The sequence below is a fragment of the Cyprinus carpio genome, chromosome A11 (assembly GCF_018340385.1).
Source record: "Cyprinus carpio isolate SPL01 chromosome A11, ASM1834038v1, whole genome shotgun sequence".
Taxonomy (NCBI): Eukaryota; Metazoa; Chordata; class Actinopteri; order Cypriniformes; family Cyprinidae; genus Cyprinus; species Cyprinus carpio.
In genome coordinates this window covers 3340990-3367488 of record NC_056582.1, presented here as the reverse complement: position 1 = coordinate 3367488, position 26499 = coordinate 3340990, and the positions used below count along the sequence as shown (strand labels likewise).

General features: G+C 36.0%; 1 protein-coding gene across 3 annotated transcripts; it reads right to left on the bottom strand.

The window, feature by feature from the left end:
* LOC109076346 (LIM domain and actin-binding protein 1-like) lies at positions 1-26480 on the bottom strand. Of its 3 annotated transcripts, XM_042765917.1 has the most exons (11): positions 26315-26480; positions 16175-16298; positions 12844-12889; positions 10586-10972; positions 6135-6192; positions 5846-5943; positions 3635-3712; positions 3413-3449; positions 3004-3080; positions 2589-2722; positions 1-1556 (listed from the first exon to the last, which is right to left on the bottom strand). In XM_042765917.1, the coding sequence occupies exons 2-11, from the start codon at positions 16294-16296 to the stop codon at positions 380-382; spliced, it is 2214 nt and encodes a 737-aa protein (XP_042621851.1). In that variant the 5' UTR covers positions 16297-16298; positions 26315-26480; the 3' UTR covers positions 1-379. The 3 variants fall into 3 exon arrangements, with proteins under 3 accessions (XP_042621851.1, XP_042621853.1, XP_042621852.1); XM_042765919.1 differs by lacking the exon at positions 26315-26480 and having other exon boundaries at positions 10586-10938; positions 16175-16263; XM_042765918.1 differs by lacking the exons at positions 12844-12889; positions 16175-16298; positions 26315-26480 and adding an exon at positions 12145-12767.
* Positions 26481-26499: the final 19 nt, after the last annotated feature.

Genomic DNA, 26499 nt, shown 5'->3' with positions numbered 1-26499 from the left:
GATATCCCAATTTTTTTATGTAATATTTAAAATTACACATAAAACGCTCAATGACTTTAACATTTATCATTCAACATAAAACTGAAATTATGTACTTTAATTGGAAATTGGAATCAACACAAAATATTTTTAGATTAAGAAACAATAAAAGTGATTTTTAAAACTTTTTTGTAAACAAGTCATTTTTTTACAGCAACCAAAAGAAAACATGGATGTCAAAGTACAAAATACAGAAAAGTAGTGATAGTTCCAAGTTCCAAGAACGAAGTTTAAAGAAAATATGTACAGTACTAGGATAAAATATAATAAAATACTTGAATTTTTCCCAGTAATATTTTCAAAGTAAATAATAAATGGAAGGGATTGAAGACATATATCATCAAACTATTGCCACTTCCTCCTCCTCCTCGTCTTCATCTTCATAGTAACGATTCCTCTTGATCATCTCCTCTACTGTCAGGGACTCCTCAGCCTCCTCGTCATCCCAGAAGCCCACATCCTGAGATGTCCTATGGGCTTTTTCTTCTACAGTTGGAGAGGATGTGTCTTGGTAGAATTGGAGCACAGGAGATGTGCTTAAGCATTTCACCGGTTTTTCCTCATCTTCCACATGACCTTTCGGAACCTCTTGTTGTTTTATCTCAGGCTCCTTTTGTGTTAGATGAGACTGAGACTCTTTATTTGTTTGTTGTAGATCAAGCTCATTTGTTGTTTGTTGTGGCTCAACTTCCTCTTTTGTTTGTTGTGTCTGTTTGAGAATAGAAGGTGACATCTTTTCTTTTCTATTAAGTATGGCTGGACTCTCAACATTCTCCTTGGATTGGTTGTTGCTGTGCTTTATCTTTTCATCTGGGATTTTTGCCTCTTTTTGCACTTCAGTTTTGTCTGTTTTCACTTTTGACCGTGAATGAAGATTCTCCACCGAGCCTCGTCTGACCAAAGCAACCTTGTGAGATAATGGTGACTCTTGTTTTGAAGCATTGGATAATGCTAAGCTTGGTGCCACAGAAAAGGGACGGCTCCGCTCTTTAAGAGAGGAACTACGTCGCAGACTTCTCAGTTCTGCTCTTTCAGGGCTCTGCTGAGCTGGTGGAGCTTCCTCCTCTGGAGGCCACTTTGCTCTGAAACGCTTAGATGAACCCTTTCCAACTTCAGTGCCAGGACTGGAGACTTTGGAGCTTCCATCACTGTCTGCAGGAGGTGGCCATGCGACTCTCAGTTTTCTTGTTTCCACAGAAGTGGTTTGTGGTTTTTCTGTGGAACTGGTCATTTGACTTCTTGTCTCTAGAGCTGCAGCCAGGTCAGTGAATTTGGCCAGTCGTGACTTCTCCACTTTAGGGCTCAGCTGTTCTGTAGGCTTCACTAACACAGAGTCTTCCACAAAGGGCTTTGAGTTTTCACCTTCCTCAGGTTCCTCCTCGTTTGTTCGTGGTGTCCACGTTTCTTTGTGTGGTCGATGGCCAAAGCCCTCATCATAGTTGCCCTTAGACTTGAATAGCTGGTTGAAGTGAGGTTTACAGTAGATGTTGCCATGTAGAGAAGCATAAGTCCCCAAACTGAAATAAACGGGACGCAAAAGAAGACATATTATTGCCATGCGAAGGGTATATAAAATCTGACCTCAGTAGGTTGTTACAATTTACTAATATTGACTAATTATTTTAATACATAGACTGAGGCTCTCAAAATGTATGTATTAATGTATGTGATTAATATGATTAAAACTGCATTATTAGCATTGTTTATGCATTTATTCAGTTTACATTTGTTTGTATTATTTAAATTTATAATGTTTCATGGTAAATCCAACCTCACAGAACATAAACATAACAGTAGCAACAACAGGTAATACATAATGAAAATATTTTTCACTGAATAATTAAATTATAACAACAATGTTGGCTTCACTTTTCAGCTTTTAAACACCTTTTACAAACCTTTGTACCTCCCATAGACCCCAATAACTTTTTATATATAGAGACAAAATCATTTTTTGTGATAAACTTTTTTTTTTTCTTCAGGATGCTGTATTTTAAAGATAATTAAAGATAAAGAAAATCCAAATAAACTTTTTGTTCACCTCTGTGAACAGGTGAGTCCTGCTACAGTGAGACTTAAGGACAGCTGACTGCCCTTGCTGAGACAAACCATGTGTAACCATGTGACCTCCCAGAAATGTCTGGGAGCTTGCAAGTGCCTTGGTAGAAGAGTGGCGTCACACCACACTGCAGGAACTGGCAAATCTGGTGCATTTTTTGTCAAATGTCTTTGAAACCTTCTATGTCTTTTATGTTCACTACTAAAAGTGAAACTGAAAACTGAAAAAAGTGATTAATTTAAATATGTGAATAAAAGATTAAAGTAGTAGCTGCAAAGACTGACGGAGGGACAGAAATCTCTCAGATTTCATTAAAAATATCTTCCTTTTTGTTCAGAAGATGAACAAAACTCTTACGGGTTTGGAATGACATGAGGGTGAGTAAATGATAACAGAATTTTCATTTTTTTGGATGAACTATCCCTTAAGTTATATTGAAAGCCCAGAATATTCTTTAAGAGATCATAGTAATTTAAAACAAAAAACTGACCTGAGCTTTGTACTACAAACGGCACAGCGGAAGCAAGTTTTGTGGTAAATCTGCTGATTGGCAACATGTTTCTCTAATGGGTAAACAGTCTTCAGGCAGGATACACATCTTTCCTGGACAGGCAGGTGAAATTTCTGTTCAGGGGGGTATAATAACCATCTCATTAGCAATGCAATTCAGTATTTACTATAAAGATTTTGGAACAGTCTGCTAACTGAGAAGTCTGATATTTAAAGGAATTTAATGTTCATATTCTATACTCTACCACTCTACTCAATAACTTTGTATTTGACTATTAGCTATTATTAGCTAAATATAAAAGTTTTTTCTCCAGGTAGAATTTAATCTTTGTATGAACATAAAATCCATAAACTTTTGTTTTAGATTAATAGAAATTAATTTGTAGGCCACAGACCCTGGCGACTTTAGGAGGGTCCTTGTTCTCTGATACAGCAGTTGCTGCACTGGGACTTGTTGTGTGTACATGCTCTCCTAAAGGAAACACAAATAAATGACAGATCACTACATACTATATACTGTACCTATCTTTGGCCTACCATTTTCTTCATAGTTTTGTTTTTGTCAATCAATCCATCCATCCATCATAAAACTCCTTAATTCACAAATTTACAATAAAGTAAGCTTCATATACTGCAAGACAATGACAATTCTAGAGGGAGGGCTGACATATCAGGACTAGAGAATGATATTTTTAGCTTGCATAGTTTTTAAGTCTAAAGGCATGTGTGCATATAGCATAACTCACTATTTATAAAATTAGCTCATAGTTTCAGTATAAAACTGTAATAAAACAATGGACTCACTATTGATCTTTGTGCAATTTGACTCAGGGAGTGTGCTCTGTATCAAATCAGAGATAAAGAAGGAACAAACAATAAAGTAAATAAAAGTTTTGTTAAATCTTAAGCAAGGTAAACAATTTAAGATTTTGACAAACATTTATTATACATACCACCATGAAACATTCACTTTGACAAGTCTAAATAACATATTTAGACTAGATTTAGAAGGAAATATGAATGTACCACTATCTGTCCATCAGCAGCAGGTGGCGAAATCTCCTTATGATCCATGCAGGGAACCTCTGTTTCTGACTGGTTTGCCTGAAACAAATGACAATCACTCCAAATCAGTGTACTTTAAAAGTAATCCAATCATGTATAAATAAAACAACATAATGTTTATGTTACATGTGTATTACCACACATTTTCTCACCCTAAGGGATTTACAGTTCTGCTACACTTACTAATTTCTAATTCTTGATTGTATAATGCCCTTGACGATTGGAAGTTGTTATTATTATTATTATTATTATTATTATTATTATTTGCTGTGTCATTAGTTGTTCTGGAAACGATGATGATTCTGTGAAAGAAGTTTATTTAACTCTACAGTTACATCATTCCTATCATGCAGGTAATTATAATGAAACCACTATTTTTTGTCATGAAAACTGTAGCATTGTAATGGACATTACATAGTTAATGTATTTAGTCTTAGCGAAACAGATCTGATAGCCTGCTGCTGCTTCTGTTGATTATTGCTGCTGCTGCAAAGCAAGTACAAAGACTTCCAACTGCCAGATAGACACCGCTGTGGCCATGTAAGGCATAATGCTTCTGCACAAATTACATACATGAAATTACCCCTAGCAGATACCCCTATTCATGTGGAGCTGGGGGAGGTGGGTGGTTTTTGAGAAGGTTTCAAGAATTGCTTACAGCAAACACTGAACTGAACAATTTAAATGTTCATTAGCAGGCTACAGATGCAACAGAGACCAATCAGCTTGTACCATGCAGTGATAATGTGTAGCAAGCAAACTGCATTAAGGACCTGTCAGCCTTTGCCATCTAGTGTTTCACGACAAAACTAGATATACGTTACAAAAAAGAAGGTTTCATATTCTATATTTATATGATAGCATTTAGTGAAAATCAGGTGTAGTCTTAAAAAAATAAAAAATAAATTAACTTGCGAATTATGAGGATAACTGCATTCTAAGCCAGAATATTGATTACCGCAGGATAAACACCTTAACATGTGCAGTATAACAATTACATGCAAAACACTGTTTTACAGTTCACTTTTGAAGGGAACAAGATGCTGTGTCATGGTATTGATGCTATGTGAATGTTGTCAGTGTCTGAAGCATTTGCATAAACATGTCCACATTGAACTGGCCATGGCAGCCATATGATGAATCTTGTGCACCATCAAAGTATAAAGGGGTTCCCACAAAAAATGCCTTAATCTTCTTTTGTTTTCAGGAAGTCACTTTGTGTGTGTGTGTGTGTGTGTGTGTGCGTGTGCGTGTGCGTGCGTGTGTGTGTTTGTGTATATGTATGAATCAGGAAATGAGTTTCAGAAAGTTGGCATCGCCATGCCATTGGAGTTGTGGTGGATGTATCTAGTGCACAGCTAGACTAGTCAAGACTGGTAGGTAGAAAAACAGGAAATCACTCTAGTGAGACTTAATGAACAATTCCTGGTGGGTCATAAATGATCCCCTCTAGTGAGCATTTCTCTCCAATCTCCACAAGGAAGAGTCGAGATTGTGGGGAAATAATACCTCAGCTTCCATAGTAACCTTTGATGGTTCAAATTATTCTAATGTGAGGGGACTTGTGAGCATGGGTATGAGAAGATGCCCTTGGTAGAAGAGTTGCTTGTAAGCAATCTCTCCCCTGGTGTGGCATTTGCCCTCTAAGTCATGTCAAACTACAGTTCACTGCGGCTGGTGGGCAGCTACTTACGTAGCGGCAGGCAAGGCTGGTGGAGCCCTGCAAACTATGACTTTATGAGAATGCTTTTGCTATTTTCTCTTAGGAGGACTGATGGTTGAGCGGACAGTGGATAGAGCAGAGGATAACTTGCTTTCTCCTGTAGCCTCTTCCAGTTCTTTAAATTGGATGAGTATAGTTTCCCTTTGGTTAGGTTGCTTTTAAGGGCTTTTTAATATGCTGAGGCCTGGGGACAGTTTAGGTAGCGGTGTTATACTCTGCCCCTTCCAGATTGGAAGTCGTCGGCATCAGCAGCTGTAGCTCCAGCCTCCCTGGTTAGGTCTGTCTGAATGATCCTGAAGACATTGATTAGCATGCTCACATGTGTTTGATTAGGGTTAGAGCTAAATTCTGCAGGAAAGTGGATCTCGTGGGCCACAAGAATAAAAACATGGTATTATTTATTTATTTATTTTTTAATTAAAAAAAAACGTGATATAAAATGTACTCACAGAGCGTGGGACAGTAAAAGAAGCCTGTCTGGTGACCGCCAATTGATATTTCACCATCCTGTCCTTGATAGAGGCGCTGCGCTTCAGACTTGGTGTACCTATGACAGATTTTATTTATTTATTTATGTATTAATATGTAAACCTCTAATGTGGAGTGTTACTTTATTATCTATTAATTTATTTACTTACTTATTTTTTATTAAACAAATAATCCTCCATCAGGAACTAGACATCATACAGAGAGATTAATCAGTCTTTGTTTTGACTGTGAATGATTTCTAGGATTTACCTTTGTTGCCCATTTGTGTGTCCACATTCTCTGAGCTGCTGTTCACTTCTGCTTGCACCTGAGGAATTAAGTACAAACCATGTAAACCAGTGACAGATTGAAAACATCTGCCTATAAAATTTGACACAGAAATTTGTAGTGAGCATTCAACAATGGTATTCACGTTTAAGCGTAGAAGGTACAGTAATAGCACAAAGTTCACATCAACTTTACTATGCAACTATGCATCCACTGGAACATCAACTGTAATGTCCTCTAGAACCTCTGAAGCTTTTATAGGTAGTGCCAATCCTTTTAAGATAATTATCTTCAAAGTGTTGAACAAAAAATAAATAAATACAAAATAATAAAGCCACCACAGACAGCACTACATTATTATAGCAATAAAAAGAGGCGAAGTGGAATAATAGACCAATAATAGACCAATTAAATTAGGTTTCTGTACGTGCAGGGTGTCTGTATGTCTGTGGTCCATCTGCAGAAATTCATGTGTGCTGGAGTTTATTGTTGGATGTGTTGTACTCCTATTCTGTTGATTATTGAACTGTTCAAAAGAAAGGAATTGGACTTCCCATCACTGTTAGTAATGGGGGCATATACACATCTGTTTAATGATTAACCATTTTTGAGATTTTCCCATATTTCCAAATTAAAGTAACACTCACAGTAATGCGATATGGCTCTATATCAAATATAGACATATCGGTCAGTTTTTAAGAATTTCTACTTTAAATTGTATAACAATTCATTTTGAAGTCCAACAAAGGATATTTTTATTAAAACTGTTTTTTACATATCTTATTTAAGAATTTAAGAATAAGGTTAAAAAAGAAAGGAAAAGTAAGGAAAAAAAATAATTTTATACTTGCAAGATAATAATGTGTAGCAAAATAGTTTGGAATGTATTATAAAATTAGTTTTTTTTTTATACAAACACCTAATTGATGTTTATAAATTTGTATCTGAAATGAAAATTATTAGTATATTCTACAGTTATTCAATGTACTCAACTTAACACAGCTTACTCTTAATGTACTGCACCATACTGTCACTACTATTTTCAGTTAGTTTCAGTGTCATGGACAATGATTTCTTCGTTCAGTTCAGCTGTGTTTATTTAATCACCTTTTTTTTGTTGTACATTAAGTTCCTGCTTTTCATCAGTTTAGGGTCCCAGTCACGGGTGTGTAAAGTGTGTGTTTGCTGCTACCTTGTGTAACATTTATCCTGTGGAATATTATTTAAGATTGTGTTGAAACTTTATTCATCTGCCTGTCTTCAGTCTGTTCCTGCACTTGTGATATATATGTGGTGATATATATGTAATATATATATATATATATCCCACATTTTTCCCACTATAAATGCAACAAGATTTTTTTTTTTTTTTTTTTTTTTTTACAAAGACTGATCAATTAGCGTCGCACACCTGTAGGTCATAGATAGGTGCGTAGGAAAAAAGAAGACTGATATAGTCAAAATATGAGAAAACAAGAAAATCCCACACACTATCAACTTGCAAAACAAAATAAATTCTTTAATAGCAACGTTTCGATTGTTTCGTTTTTTTGCTATTAAAGAATTTTTTTTTTGTTTTGCAAGTTGATTTTCTTGTTTTCTCATATTTTTACAAAGACTGAAATTTAAAATTCAGCGATGGATACATTTAGAACATGAACATGTTCAAATAAACCAGGTTACATCAGTGAGGGTAAAAGGCAAGGAGGCAGAATGAGAAACAAACGGTGTGTAGTCTGTTGAAGGTTTTGTACTCCTACAGAGATCTGGTGGGGTTTAAAGAGCATGTTTATGTGCATACCAGTGCCATGACATCATCAACGGCATACAACACAAGCATGAAGCAAACAGATGGGGAATACTATAACTGAGTGTGGCATAACATGTTTTGCATGTACCAAGGTGAGCATGACAGTATATAGAACTAAAACAATTTTGTAAAGCTTCTATCCCTCCATCTGAAAACTAGCCATTAACTCACAACACATTGTGATCAAATTTAGACTGATTCCACGGTTTATAAAACAGCACAAAAATAGTAAGTCAATAATAAGTGTAACCAATTAAAGGTCTAGTGCTAAAAAAAAAAACATACTGTACACAAGTATGTAAACACAGACACAAGAACTGCTAATGTAGGGAAAAAACGTTATCTCTCATGATCAAAGATGGTTTCAGCACAGTCTCTGTGAATCTGCCAGCAGCAAGTGGGAAAAAGAGAAGCGTTAAAAAAAGAGAAAGAAGGTAGATTTGAATGAATGAAAGAACACTACACTGGACAAATTATCTTTTCACTATAGATACAGATAATTATTTCTTAATGAAAATGTAAAAATGTATGTTTATTACGGTTTTGCAGCACAAAAAACACAGCCTTTAAGTAGTTTTTCATTGACTTGATTAATAAGAACCACCATACCATCAGATAACACTAAGCGCCAGTTATATTCCTATAGAAAAAAATTAGATATTAGATATTCTTTAAAAAAACATTTGAGAACTACTTAAGAATTTTTCCAAGTATTTCAGGAGGACCGGGAATATGCTACAAAAATCCTACAGTATATGCAACATTACTCGTCTCAAAATGTCAAATAAAACATTCATTGTCTGTAATGGCACAATTCGTATTGTATGAGTTTGTAACAGAGGTTTTTATTTATTTTATTTTTATTTTATTATTATTATTATTATTATTATTATTATTATTATTATTATTTTTTGCTTGGCAGAATATCACTTATTTTGTTTCTGGTCAGACAAAGTAAGACTTGGCAAAGACAAAACTAATAATATTTCAATAAGCTCTGCTTAGTTTTTCATCTCCTGCCTCTACCAAGTGTTCATAATGAAATTGCATCTAACAAATGCTTTTCAATGCAGTAAAAAAAAGAAAAAAAAGTAATATAAATAAATAAATAATAATAATAATAATCAGTAATGAGAATATCAAAACAGTGAAAATTAAAAATACTCAAAAGTAAAGCATATTTATTTGGGAGAAAATTGGTGTGCTTCCAATACGCAATAACTGAAGCTTATTGTAAAGTCAATATTAAATTCGGTGAGCAGATTGCTATTTCAACATTAAGATGGAATGAGACATACCAAGAGTCACGTAGGAATGTGAGCACATGCCAGGCCTCTGGTTATGACAAAGCGGGATGGGCTCTCAGTGAAAAGAGGTAAAGCCCAGAAACATATATCCATTGAACACATGTCCATATCAAGTTGTTATGTACAGGTAAGTTTATTAAATTATTCTTAAGTTGACTTATTTAGCAAATAAGAGGTTGAGGGAAATTCAGCAAAATTTTCTGTTTAAATCAACCGGTCTAACATGCTTAATAAAGCATTATCCAGATGGTTTTAACAAGTTCCAACATATTTAGAAAGAAATTATACCAACTTATTCTGCACCTGTTCTACACAAAGTAAGTCAGTTCTGTTTAAATACATCTAATTTGAGGTTTGAGTATTTATTCTTCTGATAATGACATTTATGAAGCTACAGTACTTAAAACAAGGTTAATATCAATGCTGTGCACGGAATCTTGAAAATTCAATATATACATTAAATTTACAGAATTCAACTGAAAATTTGATTGAACCACAAGTCACAAAGGTTTAAAGAACATTAGTAAAGTTAGTGCCAGTGCTTGCAACAGCTACACCCTTCAAACGCTGCAGTACTGTATGAGGAAGGAGAGAGACTCCATGAACCTCAACATCTAACAGATGAAAAATGAATAAGATCCATCTGAACTTATTCTTATAATATATTAAATTTGTTTCGATAACTATTTTGTGTCACTGACTCATTGACAGATATTTTGCAATGTAAATTAAACTCATCGACAAATATCTGAATATATAAAAATAGTTTGCCTGTCAACACATGTACGTTTTAGATTAATTAAATACTGTATGTTAATACCTTAAACTAATTTAATTCTATTTTAGAGACCTACTATTTTTTAGAGGTAGTTTTAGTAGCATCTATAACTATTTACATTTAGTGTAAGCTAGACTTGCAATGCTAACACTATCTATCACATTTAAACTATATTTTATATCTTAGTGCCTTGAATATTTGATGTTCTTAACATCAGGTTTTTTTTTTTATGTTTGTTTATTTTTTTTGTTTTTTTTTTTAATGATTTGTTTATTTGCATGGAAATTGTGTTTAATTATCATAAAATAGAATTTAAAATTAATTGTCCTAAATAGAATGCATCTTCTTTATGCAAAACACAGTTTTAGAATTGATTATGTGGTAAAATATGAAAAATTTGCCTTATAGGAGTGAAAATGCAACTAATGGATTTTATAAACCTGGATAATTTTTTTTTTTTTTTTTTTCACAAAGAACCGGGAAGTAAAATATACAGAGTACAGAGAGAGGTAATGACATTCACATGTGACTATCTCACCTTGCTTTTACCCTTTTCATACATCATTTTGAGGTTTTTGAGGGGGAGGGCTGGTTTCTCCGCAGGGCAAAATGGATCGGATGCAGTCACACTTTTTTCATCCTCTTTTACACACTTCTTTTGTTTAGTCTCCATGTCTGGCTTTATTTTTGCAGGTCTCTCATGGGAGGTTGACTCTTGAGTCTGGCTGGGCTGTCGCATGAGTTTGCTGGAGGAAGCAGGTGGTTCTGGAGGACTGCTGGGTTTGCAGGAAGCAGACCGAGCTGTAAGGCTCACAGGTGCCACACTCAGCTGAGAAGCAGGTTTCTTCTGATGTGTCTGTTCCCAGCGTTTCTTCAATACACTCAGGTTTCCTGATCGCAGGGACAGAGGCACACTGTCAACAGACTGAGAAAGAGTGCAAGTTATTAATTCATGTAGAGATCAATTACAAACATACAATGAAAAAAAAAAAAAAAATACATATCCTCATAACCTGTGGTGAATTCCAACTACTTTTACATGTTCTGTTAGAAAATAAGTGGGGCTTGTCACAGTGTTAGGGTGCTGACAGATTGTTGCTATGTGGTTGCAAGGGTATTAACAGAATGCTATGGCAAAGAGGCCTGATTGCTTAGAAAGGTTATAAATTACATACTCCTCTCCTGCATTGCATGTATCATTCATATTTCATGTTGTAAAATTTTATATTCTTCATAATAACCACCCTAGAAAATGGATAATTATAATGGATAAAATAGAGAACTGTTATCAAGGGTGGTTTTATATAGTCTACAAAGCTCCTTTCAAGAATTTAAACATAACCATTATAACAATTGCAATAACCAACATAATAAATAAATAGTTAGTTAGTTAGTTAGTTAGTTACAGTATCTGAAATAAATATAAATATAAGCTCAAAGCATTGAACTAAATGAACATTTTAAATGTTTCCTTGACAACTAACTGAAATAAGTTTGTTAAAGAACTAAAATTACTGAATGTAAATATTTTAGGATATTTTGTTTGGAACAGAAGTGTCAAGGTAGTTCGACTCCACAGCAACAGGCAAATGTTTGACGAGATATGGGACAATACCTCCACATGAGGCTACCACAACAATCCAGGAACAGTGCTGTTTAAAACATCTCCACATAAACACAGTCAAGGTTTAATCACTACTAGAACACTTACCAAATAACACCCAATAATGACTCACTGCCCCAAAACACTATCATTTCATCAAACCACCAGACGTTTAGTACAAGAATCCATTAATCAACTTTTTGATAGTTGTTGTTTTTGCTTTTATTTCAAAGTGTATTACATCACTGCCATCAACATGTCAAGCAGAATGCCAAAACCAAACTCTTCTTATGTGTGTTTAAAAGAGTTAACACTGTCAAATAGACAATTCAAACAAAGAATGGCTGTTTTCTTCCACATAATGTCTCGCTCAAGTCTACTCCAAGTCAATACAGGCTCAGTAGATAGAGGACTGCATTCATGCAACAGTCTTTGTGAAACCATGCTGAAACAAGACACCAGAAAGAGAAGTTGTAGGAGATGAGAGGAAAGACCTGGATGGACAGGGCGCTCTTTATGTCTTTTCTCTGTTCTGCTTTCTCCGAGCTCCTTGGGCGCTGGACATCAGTGATAAAGCTCTACCAGATGTGCAGCAGGCAAGAAACTTGTAAGAACTAGTCCAGCCCAACTGAACAGCCCACGTGAAGGAAGGAAAGAGAGAAGTGAAAGAAAAGGGGGATGTGTGAGATGGAGGGGTGGGAGATGATTAACAGGCGCCTGCAGTGAAACCTGCTTACAGGAAATGATGCATCTGATGAAATTTAACTCTTTCCTGTATATTTCATGAGGATACATGAGGCTGTAAACTCATAGACAAAATAATAATAATAATAATAATAAAAATAAAAAATTAATTAATAAAAATAAAAAAAATAATTCCATATAAACCAGATTACTAACTACTGGGCGTTAACAGTAAACCACCCATTGACTAGCCTTCTAGTCATGATTCTGTTTTGTATGATTCTGATGTTTTAAAAGTTAAATGTGTAAAGAAATAGTTAAACCAGAAAGGAAAAATCATACCTCATGTCATGTCTTTTGAATTTATTCTCTTTTTTTTATATAGCAAAATATAACCTAGAGACTTATGGGGTTGGACATCCAAGAGTGTATAGGTAAATTACAAATAGTTTCCATTACATTAAATTCTAGTAAAAAACAAACAACAACAACAACAACAAAAAACGTACTGATTTTTTCTTTTCTGCACTTGCTTCCTCAGCGGCTTTCTGATATCTGGAAAAAAAGAAAAAGTTTCATAATCACAATCAAGCTGAACTTTTTTATATTTTTTTTTTATCAACATTATAATACATTTTCCATTTTTGGTTTATAACACTATATATATTATACTATATATTTGGAGTATAAACACTATGGCTCAATCAAAACATTGCTCTGTTTGTTGTAGTATCCCGACCCTTCTGATGAAGAGTTTTGTATGGGACTATATTTGTCTGCTCAATATAAGATGAAACCTCTTTGAAAAACATTTTGATGACACTAAAGGCAAAGATATACACACTTGAGAAAAAGAAGAAGAACTGCCTAAGTTGTGGAAGGTCACTAGAGCATTCTCAGGGGGCATCAGTTTGTTTACAGCTCAAAAAACATCTAGTGATATGATATCAATACAAGTTCATTAAAAACCAATACATTTAATGGAAACAGATCATTTACACTGCTTAGTTGTTCAAAGCTTAAGGCCCTGAAATGAAAATAAAGAGAAAAAAAAAAAAAAAAAAATCACTGTTGGTCCAAATGTATATGGTAGTTTGCTGCCCCCTACTGGCACTAGCAGCAAGCAATTTTCATCTTTCCTTGCTTTCACTTGAAGACCATAAGAATTGTGTCAACAAACCAGTGTTATAGATAAACTGTTTTTACTATAAACTGAATTTATAAAATGTAAAAGTCAAAATAAATAAATAAATAAATAAATATAAACACTTTTTGAGCAATAGTAAGAGTTATTCATATTATAATTAATGTTTCAATCTAATTATCTGTATACTTGCCAGTGTTATGGGGAATCACTGATTGTCAAAACAAAGAAACTTCAGTCTGCAAAAATCTGCCAAATATCCCAGCTACAATAGCAGATATGATGTTTTCTCATATGACTTGTGAGTCCCAGTGTTTTTGTACGTCTTCATCGCGTCTACCTGTCTTTAAGCGCGCATACAGTCTTGAGTTTCTGCTGGATGTCGGCAGAACCACTTTTTTAGAGTTAAACTCCATGCACGCTGAAGAGCTGCGGGACCTTGGTCTGCTCCGGAGGCCTACACCATCACCTACCCCCACTACTGCATCTCCCCCATAGCGGAGGCGCCACAAGCGGCGTGAGAGGAAGCAGAAGAGGGGTAAGCACGGAGGTATCTGGGCTAGGCTAACGGCTAACCCACACAAGCCAGATATCCCCACCATCGTACTGGCTAACGTACGCTCTTTGAACAATAAACTGGACTACATCCGACTACTACGCTCAACTCAGAGGACTGTAAGAGATTGTTGTGTTTTTGTGTTTATGGAAACATGGCTCAGCAACAGTGTTCCAGACTGCGCCATTCAGCTTGATCAGCTGACATGCTATCAAGTGGACAGAGCTCTCGTCGCAGGAGGTAAAACCCGCGGTGGCGGGCTTTGTGTTTACATTAATGACTCGTGGTGCCGCGATGCTGTTGTGGTCTGCAAACACTGCTCACCCCTGGTGGAGTTTATGATTATTAAGTGCCGGCCGTTCTATCTACCGAGGGAATATACAGCCATACTGCTCGTTGCTGTATACATTCCTCCAAACTCCAACAATAGCAACAGGAACGATGCACTAAATGAACTGTACCAGCACATCAGTGAGCAGCAGACAGCCAGCCCACCCTGATGCTTTTCTCATCATAGCTGGGGATTTCAACCATGTAGACTTAAAAAATGTGTTCCCAAAAATACACCAACACATTAACTTTCCAACATGAGGTAATAATATTTTAGACTATGTTTACACCACACAGAGAGGAGCTTACAAAGGCACCACTGGCACCACTGAACTATGAATCCCCCCCTCCCCTCCAGGTCCCACATCCCCAGGTCCTTCCACTCCCCCCTCCCACTAAAATACCGTGACATGCACCAGTCACTTTGTGCAGCATTGGTCTGCTCACTACCTCATTCAGCATAGAACTGATGTCATTCTACTACCTCTTCAGTCAGTTTAAATAAAAGAACCGCTCTCTGAGCCCTTTGTCACTTTAATCAGACTGAATAAGCTTTTTTGCAATACAATCTTTTTATCTGCACTGTTTGTTCACTTCACTGGTTTGCACTCTGCCATCTGCCATGTGCCTTGCTCTGCTTTATTTAACTTTATTTGTATTTTTTTACATGTCCTTGTATATTTGTATAGTTGTATTTTATATTTAATCTGTATCTATCTGCATTTTTAGGCTCTATTGTTAGTGTTATCTGTATGCACCATGGGTCTGAGAGTAGCGCAGTTTCAATTCTCTGCATGTGTACATGTGGAAGAATTGACAATAAAGCAGACTTGACTTGACTTGATCGTTTATGATGACATTCTCAGGATTATCAGGATTCAGACATTTATGAATGATTATTTGTTTTTGTTGCATTTTATATTTTCGTTCATGAAGATTTTTTTCGAAACTTCATGACTATCCTACAGCTTTGTTCTCTAGTGATTGCAAATAAAAGCTTTGTGAAGAAGCAACGCCTTCCTTTACACTGTATAGTTAAAACAGTTCACCACTCAAAGCTTTTCAGCACAGTTTAATTTGTGGCCATCTGGTGGTCAAAATGATGAAAAGCATATACAAAACTAACATTACAGATGGTGGTTTTACATCTGGTTCTGCAGCAGACGCTATATGAAAATGACATGTTCTTTACCAGAAATAATAGGCATTGTTGAAGTGATTTTTTCGGTTTGGAGTATTAACACTAAAATAAGTAAAAAGAATAAATCATACATTTATAAATGAAATATGCAGTCTGCCTATTTCAATCATGCCCTAGTCCTTTGGCTGTCATTTTATACACAATATTCATTTAGGCTTCATGTTGTAATAAAATAAGTAAAACCATGATTGGGCTCACTGCTTTGAACCATTTTTGACAACAATACAATTCATTCCGTAAAAAGTATATTTTAACATAAAATCCAGTTTCAGTGGTTGTGTTCATATTTTAATGTTATGACATCTTTTAAACTGGTTGGAACATTTTCATTTTATTGCTGATGAATAACAATCCCAATAGCAATCCAGGTTGTCTTTTTATTGTGACTCTTTTTAAATAGCATAACCCTGGTTCCCTCAACAAAAAGTCAAAAGGATTTTTCAGTGGCTTTTAGATTATTGCAGAAAATAAGCTGTGTGACCATCAAAAATGCATTATTTCTACATGTTTTGTTCATCAAGATAATCTTTACAAATAAATACAACTTTTTTTCTTGAAATATTTCCCATATGATAATATGGAGAGAAAAAGTTAATATATATTACTTACTTGGAAAAGCGCTCAGTGATGGCATTGTTCTTGCCACGGCTTCCAACCAATGAGAGCTCTTTGGCTGTGATTCGTAATGATTGTGACGCCCACTGTTTCCTGCTAAATGGCCCCACATCCATCTCTGCCAAACAGAAAATCAAATATGGAACACAAAACAGTTAATGGAACAGCAAACATGTAAAAAGTAGCATTTAGAAATCTGAAACTGTTGTGTACAACAAACATTCTAATTAATAGTTTGGCCTAACAAATGTTCTAAACAATAAACAATGTTTTAACATCTAAAACCTGTTACAACTTGGCCCATCACACACTGGCCCTTAGAACACAGTTCAATGTTTCCATTAAAACCTCTTTTTTACCAACTTCAGTATGTTGCTGACCTACCTGAATGAAAAATTACCCAGATGTGTCACTAGTTCTAAATCACATTATGATATACTTTAAGTTATCTCTCTTCCCTATTGAATGGTCTTTCCTATTGCATTGATACACTTATAGGGAAACTCCTGTTTACTCTGATACTGAAGCATGATTTTTTCAAGTCCGTGTAGATGGATGAACATATGGCACTTCAGCCCAACAAAAGGGGTGGAGCTGACTGATATGTAAGTCAGCTCTGAGCGCCATTTCATCACAATTTTCTCCTTCAACTCGAGAACATCATCTCTCCACTGGACTCTGAAGAAGAAGCAAGAAGCTCAAAGCCTGCAACTCGGCGTAGAAAACCCCAGCAGTGGAAGGACACCTATCATCAGCTCTTCCCATGCCACCATACGGGGATCTCAAAGAGCATTTCCTAAGAGCAAATTTCTACAGCAGCATTGTTTCAGATTTTGTGCAATGAGTTTGGATCAGAGGGGCACAGTGAGTGCGTTGCTTGCCGGGGCAGTGCCCATGCTGAGGCTGCGCTCACTGGGATAGAGTGCCTGTATTTCACAGGCAAAGTGGCCATCGGAAAATTTGGGAGAATTCCCGGTGAGCAGTTCAACATAAAAGCTGTTCATGTCGTGGAAAACAAGTCTCTGTAATTCATTTTCAAAAAGAGACAGAAATCTGTCCAAATCTGTAGGCTACAGTTGAATCCCGTCGCTGGTGTGTACAGCTATTCATAGCATTATAAATATGATAAAGGCTAAATATCTAGGCTATCTGGCTAAAAAAAGAAAGAAAGAAAAAAAAAAAACGGGTTTTAGATGTAGCCTATGTATTTAATAGTTGACACTAGCCTACACTTGTCCACATGTGTTGCTCCCGTTTTTTCTCTCTCTCTCTCTCACATACATTCATACACACACACACACACACACACACATAACAGTAGGCCTACTCTACCGCGACACTGCATAAGCTTCAGAAGCGTGTGTCAAGCTTTAAAGGTCATCAGCAGCAAGTTGTTCATGTCCGGATAGTTTTTCTCGTTTTGATGACATTTATAGATGTACATGAGGGTGTTTTGCATGTGAGTATTGATGTGACTCAGGTGGAGGGGTGTGGGAGAGGAATTACTATGAAGCAAAGGGAATTTACTGTGTCTGCACCGGACGCGAGTGGCGCGGCGTGACAAAATACTATTATAATAGAAAAAGAATAGAACTATAGAAATAGAACTATTATAAAATAACTTATTATAATAAGTGAAGCTGTCTACACAGGATGAGGCGAGGCACAGCGCGTCACGACATTACAAATCCCCAACAGTAAACTGATGTCTCATTTTATTTATGATGTAGCTACTGACACAAAGTGAAAATTATTTGCAACGGCCACTTTGTTGCGTCCAGTATAGACAGAATTTAGATGTTGTGGAGCGACACAACAATTGTCACATCCGGTGTAGACAATGTGTTAGAATGGGGTAATAACCTGTTGATATGAGTGCAATAATTCCAAACAAATGCCCAAAAGATAAAATAAAGTCTCTGTCCTTTTTACCACCCTGACTGTGTGGCCTTGCAGGACCACTTCTGCTCTAGTGGGCAGGGCTTATTTGGTGGCTGGCTCAGCACTCCACACAATGGTGGCACCTTTAAGGAGCTATACATAATGACTGACCTGGCTCAGCATGCTACAAAGGCCATTGCACATATGATTGCCAAGGTCATGGCCAACCTGGGGTGCGTTTCCCGTACAATGACGTAACTCACTGATTAACCACCATAGTACAATGCATTGTTGTGGAAACTAACTAGCCAGTCACAACTGTTTCCCAATCACGGTAGCATCTCCGTCGTTCGAACCACATTAGTTCAACAATTTAGGGCCGTTGTTAATGATGTCACACGCATGTGGCAGAACTTTTAATAATAACTTGATTCAAGATCTCTGAGATGCTGCTAGATTGAACTTGGCATGGGATGGCTAATTTACTATGTTTTGTTCCCTGTTATTTTGCTTTATTTGATGTTTGATTAATCATGGGTTCCATTAGGCATTTATGCACATGCGCAATCTTCGAAAACTGCACTTATTGAGGATACTCTAAAATTTATCAATTAAATTGTATACATATATTTAAATAGAATGGAAACATAGATTGTACTGCATGATAGCTTGCTTATTGTGCCCAAGAGCATAATTTATTTAAGTCCACATGTCTTACTAACAAGACACTATGCTTCTAACCACAGGTGGAGAACTGTAGATCCTACCACATAAGTTTGCGATGCTGTTGGCGAATGTTCACTTCCCCTGTTGGTGCTGGAGCATCACCTTTGGTTGAACGTGTCCACCACGGGATTATTTGGCCCTGCCATGGATGATTTTGCTGAGTGCTTCATGGCGGCAGAGAAGTCATCACAGGCTATGCGTCACGTTCTGTCAAAGTGTTCTAGCTCGATGGCTGGTTCAAGTTGCCAGAATGCTCCATCCTCCCAGCAGCCTGTGAAGGCCATGCAGTCTTGGGCCCAGCCTCAGCCCAAGTCTGATCCTAAGCCTGCTTACATTTACATCCAGATTCAAGGGGGTGGCTTATCAATTTACAGTCCTGCCCTTCGGACTCTCTCTAGCCCTGCACACTTTTACGAAGTCTGTGGATGCAGGATGCAGATCTTCCTCTCTGAAGCAGATGGCTTGTGTTAGCCAGATAGGAGCGAGAACTCGCTCACAGGTTGCTGATGCTCATCCAGAGTTTTCCTGAGGATGCTCGGCCTCATGTAAGCTGCATCCTCTGCGATTCCATTGGGCCTGCTTCACATGAGGCCCCTCCTATTTTGCCTGTGTACAATCCCATTCTTGCTCAAGGTGACCCACCGCTGCATCAGAGTTGTGGCTCCTTGGAAGGCCCCTCTCCTGTTTCAGACAGGCGTCCCATTGGGACTGACCTCAAGAAGGAAGATGGTCACGACAAATGCCTTCAACTCAGGTAGGGAGCACTGTACAAGGGCAGACTGTGGTAGCCTTTATAAATCACCAAGGCAGTGTCAGGTCACGCTCCTTTTACAGGATAGCGAGACGCCTCCTCTTATAGGCACAGTGCAACCTACTTTCACTGAGGGCGGTTCATGTGCCGACTGAACCAAGACTGAATTAAGGCTGAACCAAGGAATGGACATGTTGTCCCAGGGAAATGTAGCTCCAGGAGAATGGAGGCTACACTCCCAAGTGGTTCATATAATTTGATCTGTCTTCGGGAGGACAGAGGTGGACCTCTTTGCCTCGCACTCGCCTATACGCAAGAGACTGAATAATCGGACTGAACAGCTGATGATATAGCTCTGGCTTACACCTCTTTGGGCTAACAATGTCCTATTTTAGTGAGGGCCCACTCCACCAGAGGAATAGCCTCCTCCTGGGCATGGTCCAGTGGAGTTTCTTTTGTTGATATTTGTGTGGCTGCCGGCTGGTCTTCACTGTCTACATTCACCAGGTTTTACTACTTGTATGCATGGATTTTGTCCACCTAATTTACCTAATCACCTTTTAAGTGGAGAAAGTACTGTAGCATATCAACCAGAGAGATCATTCAATAGGGAACACTCTGGTTACTGCCATAACCTCAGTTCCCTGAGATAAGAGAATGAGCATTCCATAGGCTGCTGTGCTATAGGGCTGCATGCAAGTCGATGACTGTCGCTATGTGGCGTCTTTCTGGTTTGACTGTTAATTATAAAGCTTGGAAAAATTGTTTACAAGAATATAAGGCTAGAATTGTTTCTGTTAGATCTGATTATTTTTTTAAGATGATTGGTGACAACCAAATAAATCCGAGACAACTGTTTAATTCTATTAACAAATTGCTGAATTGTAATAGTTTTTCCCAAGTTACTGCTTCAACTCATCTTTGTAATAAGTTTTTTTTTTCTTTTTTGATACCAAGATTGATAATGAACGCAAGGGTATTTGTGCTTCTACTTCATTGTTGTCTTCTTCTGTTAATGCTTCTTATCCTGGTACTCCTTTTTCCAACTTCTGCACACTTGATTCATACTCTCTTCAAAAGGAGGTTTCTCAAATGAAGCCAGCCACTTCTTTACTTGATCCCATACCTACTACTCTGTTTCAGTCATGTTTTGCTTCCTTGTGTCCAGTTGTTTTGAGTATTATAAATGACTCTTTGTGTACTGGGGTTGTCCCACCAGCTTTTAAAATTGCTGCAGTTACCCCAGTACCAAAAAAGACAAATATTGATTATGAAAACCTTTCTAATTTTCATCCCATATCCAATCTTCCTTTTCTTGTTAAAATTTTGGAGCGAGTGGTTGCTTCTCAGTTAATTTCTCATTTAACTGAAAACAATCTTTTTGAGCCTTTGCAATCTGGCTTCCGCAAATTCTATAGTACAGAAACAGCACTGGTCAAGGTTACTAATGATTTGTTAATTGCTACAGATTCTGGTTCTGGTTATCTTTCAATTTTGATCATTCTTGATCTCAGAGCCGCTTTTGACACTGTAGATCATTCGGTTTTAATTACTCGTCTAGAAACTGTTTTTGGGGTCTCTGATGCTGCACTTAATTGGTTTAAGTCCTACCTCTCTGATCATAAGCAATTTGTTTCTATGGATGGGTTTAGGTCTAAAACTGGCGTTGTGCAATCTGGAGTCCCTCAGGGATCAATTTTGGGCCTCTTGCTTTTTAACATCTATATTTTTCCACTTGGTCAGCTTTTGAGATCTCTTGGTCTAAAATTTCACCTTTATGCAGATTTACATACACACCAAACGTAATGACACTGTGCCTGTTGATTTTATTTCCACATGTATTTCTAAAATAAAAGAATGGATGTCACAAAAATTTTTTTGTCTTAACAGTGAAAAAAATTGAGGTTATGCTCATTTGTTCACCCCACCAATTACATAAAGCTGGGTCGGTTACTTTAAGAAATTACTTAAAGAATTTAGGGGTGATTTTCGATTCAAATCTAACTTTTGAGCCACATGTTCAAAACACTGTTAAAACCTCCTTTTTTCATCTTAGAAATATTGCCAGACTACGTCCAATGCTGTCTTTTCCTGTTGCTGAGAGGTTGATTAACACTTTTGTGTTTACCAGGATTGATTATTGTAATACCTTGTTGGCTGGGGCGTCAAAAGCTACCCTAAACAAATTGCAGGTAGTGCAAAATTTGGCTGCTAGAATCCTTACTAGAACTAGGATTAGAGATCATATTACTCCGGTCTTGGAGTCTTTACATTGGCTCCCTGTTAGTTTTGGGTTGATTTTAAAATTTTATGCTTACTTACAAGGCTTTGCATGGGTTGGCACCTCAATATTTGTCTGAGCTTTTAGTTCCTTAGACTCCAACATGTGACCTTCGCTCATCTGAATCTGGTCTTTTAACTGTTTCATTAACCTGTTTATGATTGATGGGCGATAGGGCTTTTTCTTCACTAGCTCCAAAACTGTGGAACTCTTTACCAATTGAGATTAGGCAAGCTAAAACTCTCAGCATTTTAAAATCTCGCTTTAAAACTGATTTTTTAAGGGAAGCTTTTAATTAAACATTTGTATTATTTTTATATTGTTTTATTTGTTGTTGTTTTGATTGTATTTCTTTTCATATTTTTGCTTGTATTATTTTATACAGTGTATTGTTTTATTTGTTTTTGTACAGCGCTTTGAGATCTACATTTAAAGGTGCTATAGAAAATAAAGTTTATTATTATTATATTATTATCATTCAAAAGATTCTGACGAAATGCAGCTAAACGCACGTGAACAAATCAGACTTCAGTATCAGAGTAAACAGGATTTGCCCCATAAGAGTATCAACGCAAAGTTCATTCCCTTTTCTCAGAGAAACAAAGTTATGTCAATAACCAGAGCATTATCAACTCCACTTATGACTGCTAGCCAAAAATCTCACCAATCAGTGAGGTGAAGCACAATTGATGTCGCAAAACACATCAAGTTTTTAGTACTGCTTTTTAACATGTTAGCACTACCAAATGCTCTCTTATGTACAGTCAAACCAAAAATTATTCAGACACCAGATATAATTTTTTATTTATTTTTTACTAGTAGTGCAGGACACTACAGTTCATTTATGCTAGTGAGGATAGCAAAATAAAGTAAACTGTGACATATTATACCCAAAGAATCTTCATACAATGGACTACCAATAAAACTGATAAAAATTTGGGACAAAAAATTATTCAGAGACTTTGGCCTGACCATGTTTTGCTTAAGTGTTCTCTGACATTATCAAGATGAATTTGTTGTGACACAGTTTAACTCTGCGTTATTGTCATATTTTATTACCATTTTCTAAACTATAGCAAATAAACTGTGATAATGTGTGAAATGTTGAAGGTGTCTGTATACATTTTGGTTTGACTGTATAGCCTATAGGTGTGTTTGACTTCATGCATTGCTGCACAAGACCAGTTTTCTTCTGACTTGAAACAGTGCATGCCAGTGCCATGCACTGAGATGAGATGGTGCCAACACCACATCACTGTGACATATGGCATCAAAGTACAGCAAGAGAGATTTGAGAGCTGTCAGCTGGCACATTGTGCTATTATTGTACTGTACATACCGGTGATATATAAAGCAGTAAAGTCCTGAATGAAAAGTGTTTCTGTTGCTACATGAAAATTAGAATATGGACGTATTAATTATAAAAAGAAATTGGATTACTTTTAGTTGTTTAAATAAGATTCAATAAAATGTATTTTTACTGAAAGGAACACACAGGCAATGCAAACTCTTTTGTGATCAGTGTATTAGTTCTACTTATTGACTGATTCATTCATTGGGTGAAAAGTAATGATTACATAATCACAGCCACACCAACTAGGGCAGTGATTATTGATGGTGAGACACAGAGGATGTTGACCTGAGAGGTGCAACTGACGCACTGAAAGTTTGACTAAACCTAACGCTATATATCAACACAGATTTAAAACACACATATATCACATAGTAAAACTATATAAACCATTTGTTGATTAATATAGTTTAAATACAACAAATATGAGAGAACAGGATTAATGCATATAAAAAAAAACATAAATATAAAAAAACTAATTTGCAGACAAATTTTTTGTTGTTGTTGTTATTATTATTATTTTACTAAAATTTAAGCAATTCATCCAAATGTACCTTTCATTGTTTTGTCGTGCTGATAATATATGCAATGTCCTGATATTCTGCATTTTTTCTATGTGATTTTATGTCTGACTTTCCTGGCTTCAAAGCAGTGAAAATACTTTCCAGTCTCACTCACTTGCTCAGTCTAAAGCAATGGCCAAGAAAAGCATAAAATGAAAGTCTACAATTTGGCAAACAAAGAACAGAGTTAAAGGAATACTCCACCCCAAAATGACAATTTTGTAATTAATCACTTACCCCCATGTCGTTCCAAACCCGTAAAAGCACCGTATGCTGCGTATGCTCTTCTGTATCATCCACACCACAAGGATATGCTGTTTTCTTTCAAATCAAAGCTAAATACATGTAGAAACGGACAGTCACAGGCCTCCCGGTTTTCATCCAAAATATCTTAAATTGTGTTTCGAAGACGAACAGAGCTTTTACGGGTTTGGAACGACATGTAAAAAGCACTTTTTATCCTCACAAAATAATAAGAGTGTGTGTGTGTGTGTGTGTGTGTGTGTGTGAGAGAGAGAGAGAGAAAGAGAGAGAGAGAGAATGGGAATTATTTATTGATTTAGGAAACTGAATGATTGTCAAAAATAATAATAATAATAATGTGTTTAAGAATTATAAACATACCCATTGCAACTTTTAAAAGGAAATTGTGGATTACATTTTGTCACAAATTTACATATACTGCATATTTTGCATATCAGATGTCAAATTTTCTTTAGTGCTGCAAATAATGACCTTTGATCGTACACTTTGATAAACTTCCTAAGCAATGATTGACATAACCAAAGCAAAGACCGAAACACTGAATCATCAAAAATACAACAACCTGAATACCAGCATATGATGTCATGTGCATCAAACAGAAACCAGGGTGGAACAAACAAAATATTCCTACACTCCCCAAAAAAAACAAAAAACAAAGAAACTAAAGCTGTCAGTGGGATGGTAACTTTTAGGTAAGGGACCAGTGGACTAATATGTGCCATTTAGGTACTAAATACATACCCTTTAGGGGTAAATATGGCACAAATGTATACAAAGGTATATATTTTGAAAGGGTAGTGGTCACATGGCAGTTTTTTTTTTTCTGACAGTGTCCAAACAACTCCTCCATACAGTGATTGTGCTGTCACCTATAAACAATTAAAGGACTTAATGTTTAATGTATATACAGTACATGTATGTGCAAAATTTATAATTTATGTTAATATTATAGTTACATTTGCAGAACCCACATGCAATTACAAATGTAATTACATAGTGACCTTACTCTTAAAATTGTGTAATGTTATCTGAAAATTGTGTAGTTTTATTTACACATGCTCATGTTGATTTAAAACCATAAGACTTTAGTTCATCTAGAAATGTAATTTCTGTCCCTCCATTGAAAGGTCTTGCAACCAAAATTCAAACATAAAAAACTACAATACATAGTAAAAGTAATCACCTCTTTAATCTACTTCTTAAGAGGCACAATCACAAGCACAGTTGAGCTTTTTAAATATTCTTACTATATTTAATGTGCCCTACGTATGTATATTGATCAGTCTTCATATATGAATAAAAGCCTAAATTAAATCTGCTTATCAAATAAAACAATTGTGTCTCTCTGGAAGACTTCGATTAAACCACTTGATTAATATTTACTTTGTCTTTTTGTATAATTTTTTTTTTTGTATACAAAATTTTGCTTGCGTGAACATTCAATGGATGCAAAAAAAGATTAGAGAATAGTTTAATATTCAAATATCTTATTTATATTGTATCATAATCTTAAAAGTCATATGCCTTTGGAATGGTATTAAGGTAAGTAAAAGTTTACATAATTTTCATATCTGGGTGAATTATAAAATTATTAAACTATCAAATTATAAATGTTCACATGTGAATATGAACCTTAATATTCTATGCACAAAAACAATATTGCAAATGCACATACAAATTCTAAACCATATGTTTATGACATTTGGTTTACAAAATAATAATTAATATGTAAGAGAGAGAGAGAGAGAGAGAGAGAGAGAGAGAGAGAGAGAAGATATTTTGTATTTTTTTCAGTATTCAGACTTTTTGATGTATAGATGATAAAACAAAAACAAGTGTTTTAGCACTTGGCAAGTGAAAGAATTTGACATAATTGTTAAACCTTTATAAGATCATTGATATGACCTCATACGCTGTGCTTAATTAAATATAATAATTAAATAAATTAAATTAAATTAAATAAATAATAAAAATAAAATCCAAATAATATTCTTAAAATAACAAAAAATATATATATTTTTTTTTTCTTTTTTTTCATGTTTGTCTGTCCATTTTTGTGACATTCAACAACACTAAGATATGTCACAAAGACTTCCTTCTTCCTAGAAAGGTCTGCCGGTCAAACTGGATCTTCACCCGACATGGTGAGCAAGACAAAACAGCTGCTAAACTCCCTCTTCAACTACTACATAAATAATGTGTTTAAACCAAAAGTATGATCTCACGAATTTGTCAATTTAAAAGCTGCCTCTTTTGTCCATGAAAAACACATTTTGGAACATCTACATTCATCACAGGTCAATGAGTACAGACCCACCTCTATAATTCAAATGCAGTCCTTTCTGTCTTCAAAGTTTTTGGACTTCAGTGTCTTTTCTTAATGAAGCCAACAAGTTTCGATTATGAATAATCACTACAGTCTTCCAATGTGTCACCTGATTCAAGAGAAAACTCTGTGATATCTGACACTCCTTGTGCTTGTGTAGGAGTTTGTCCCATGTG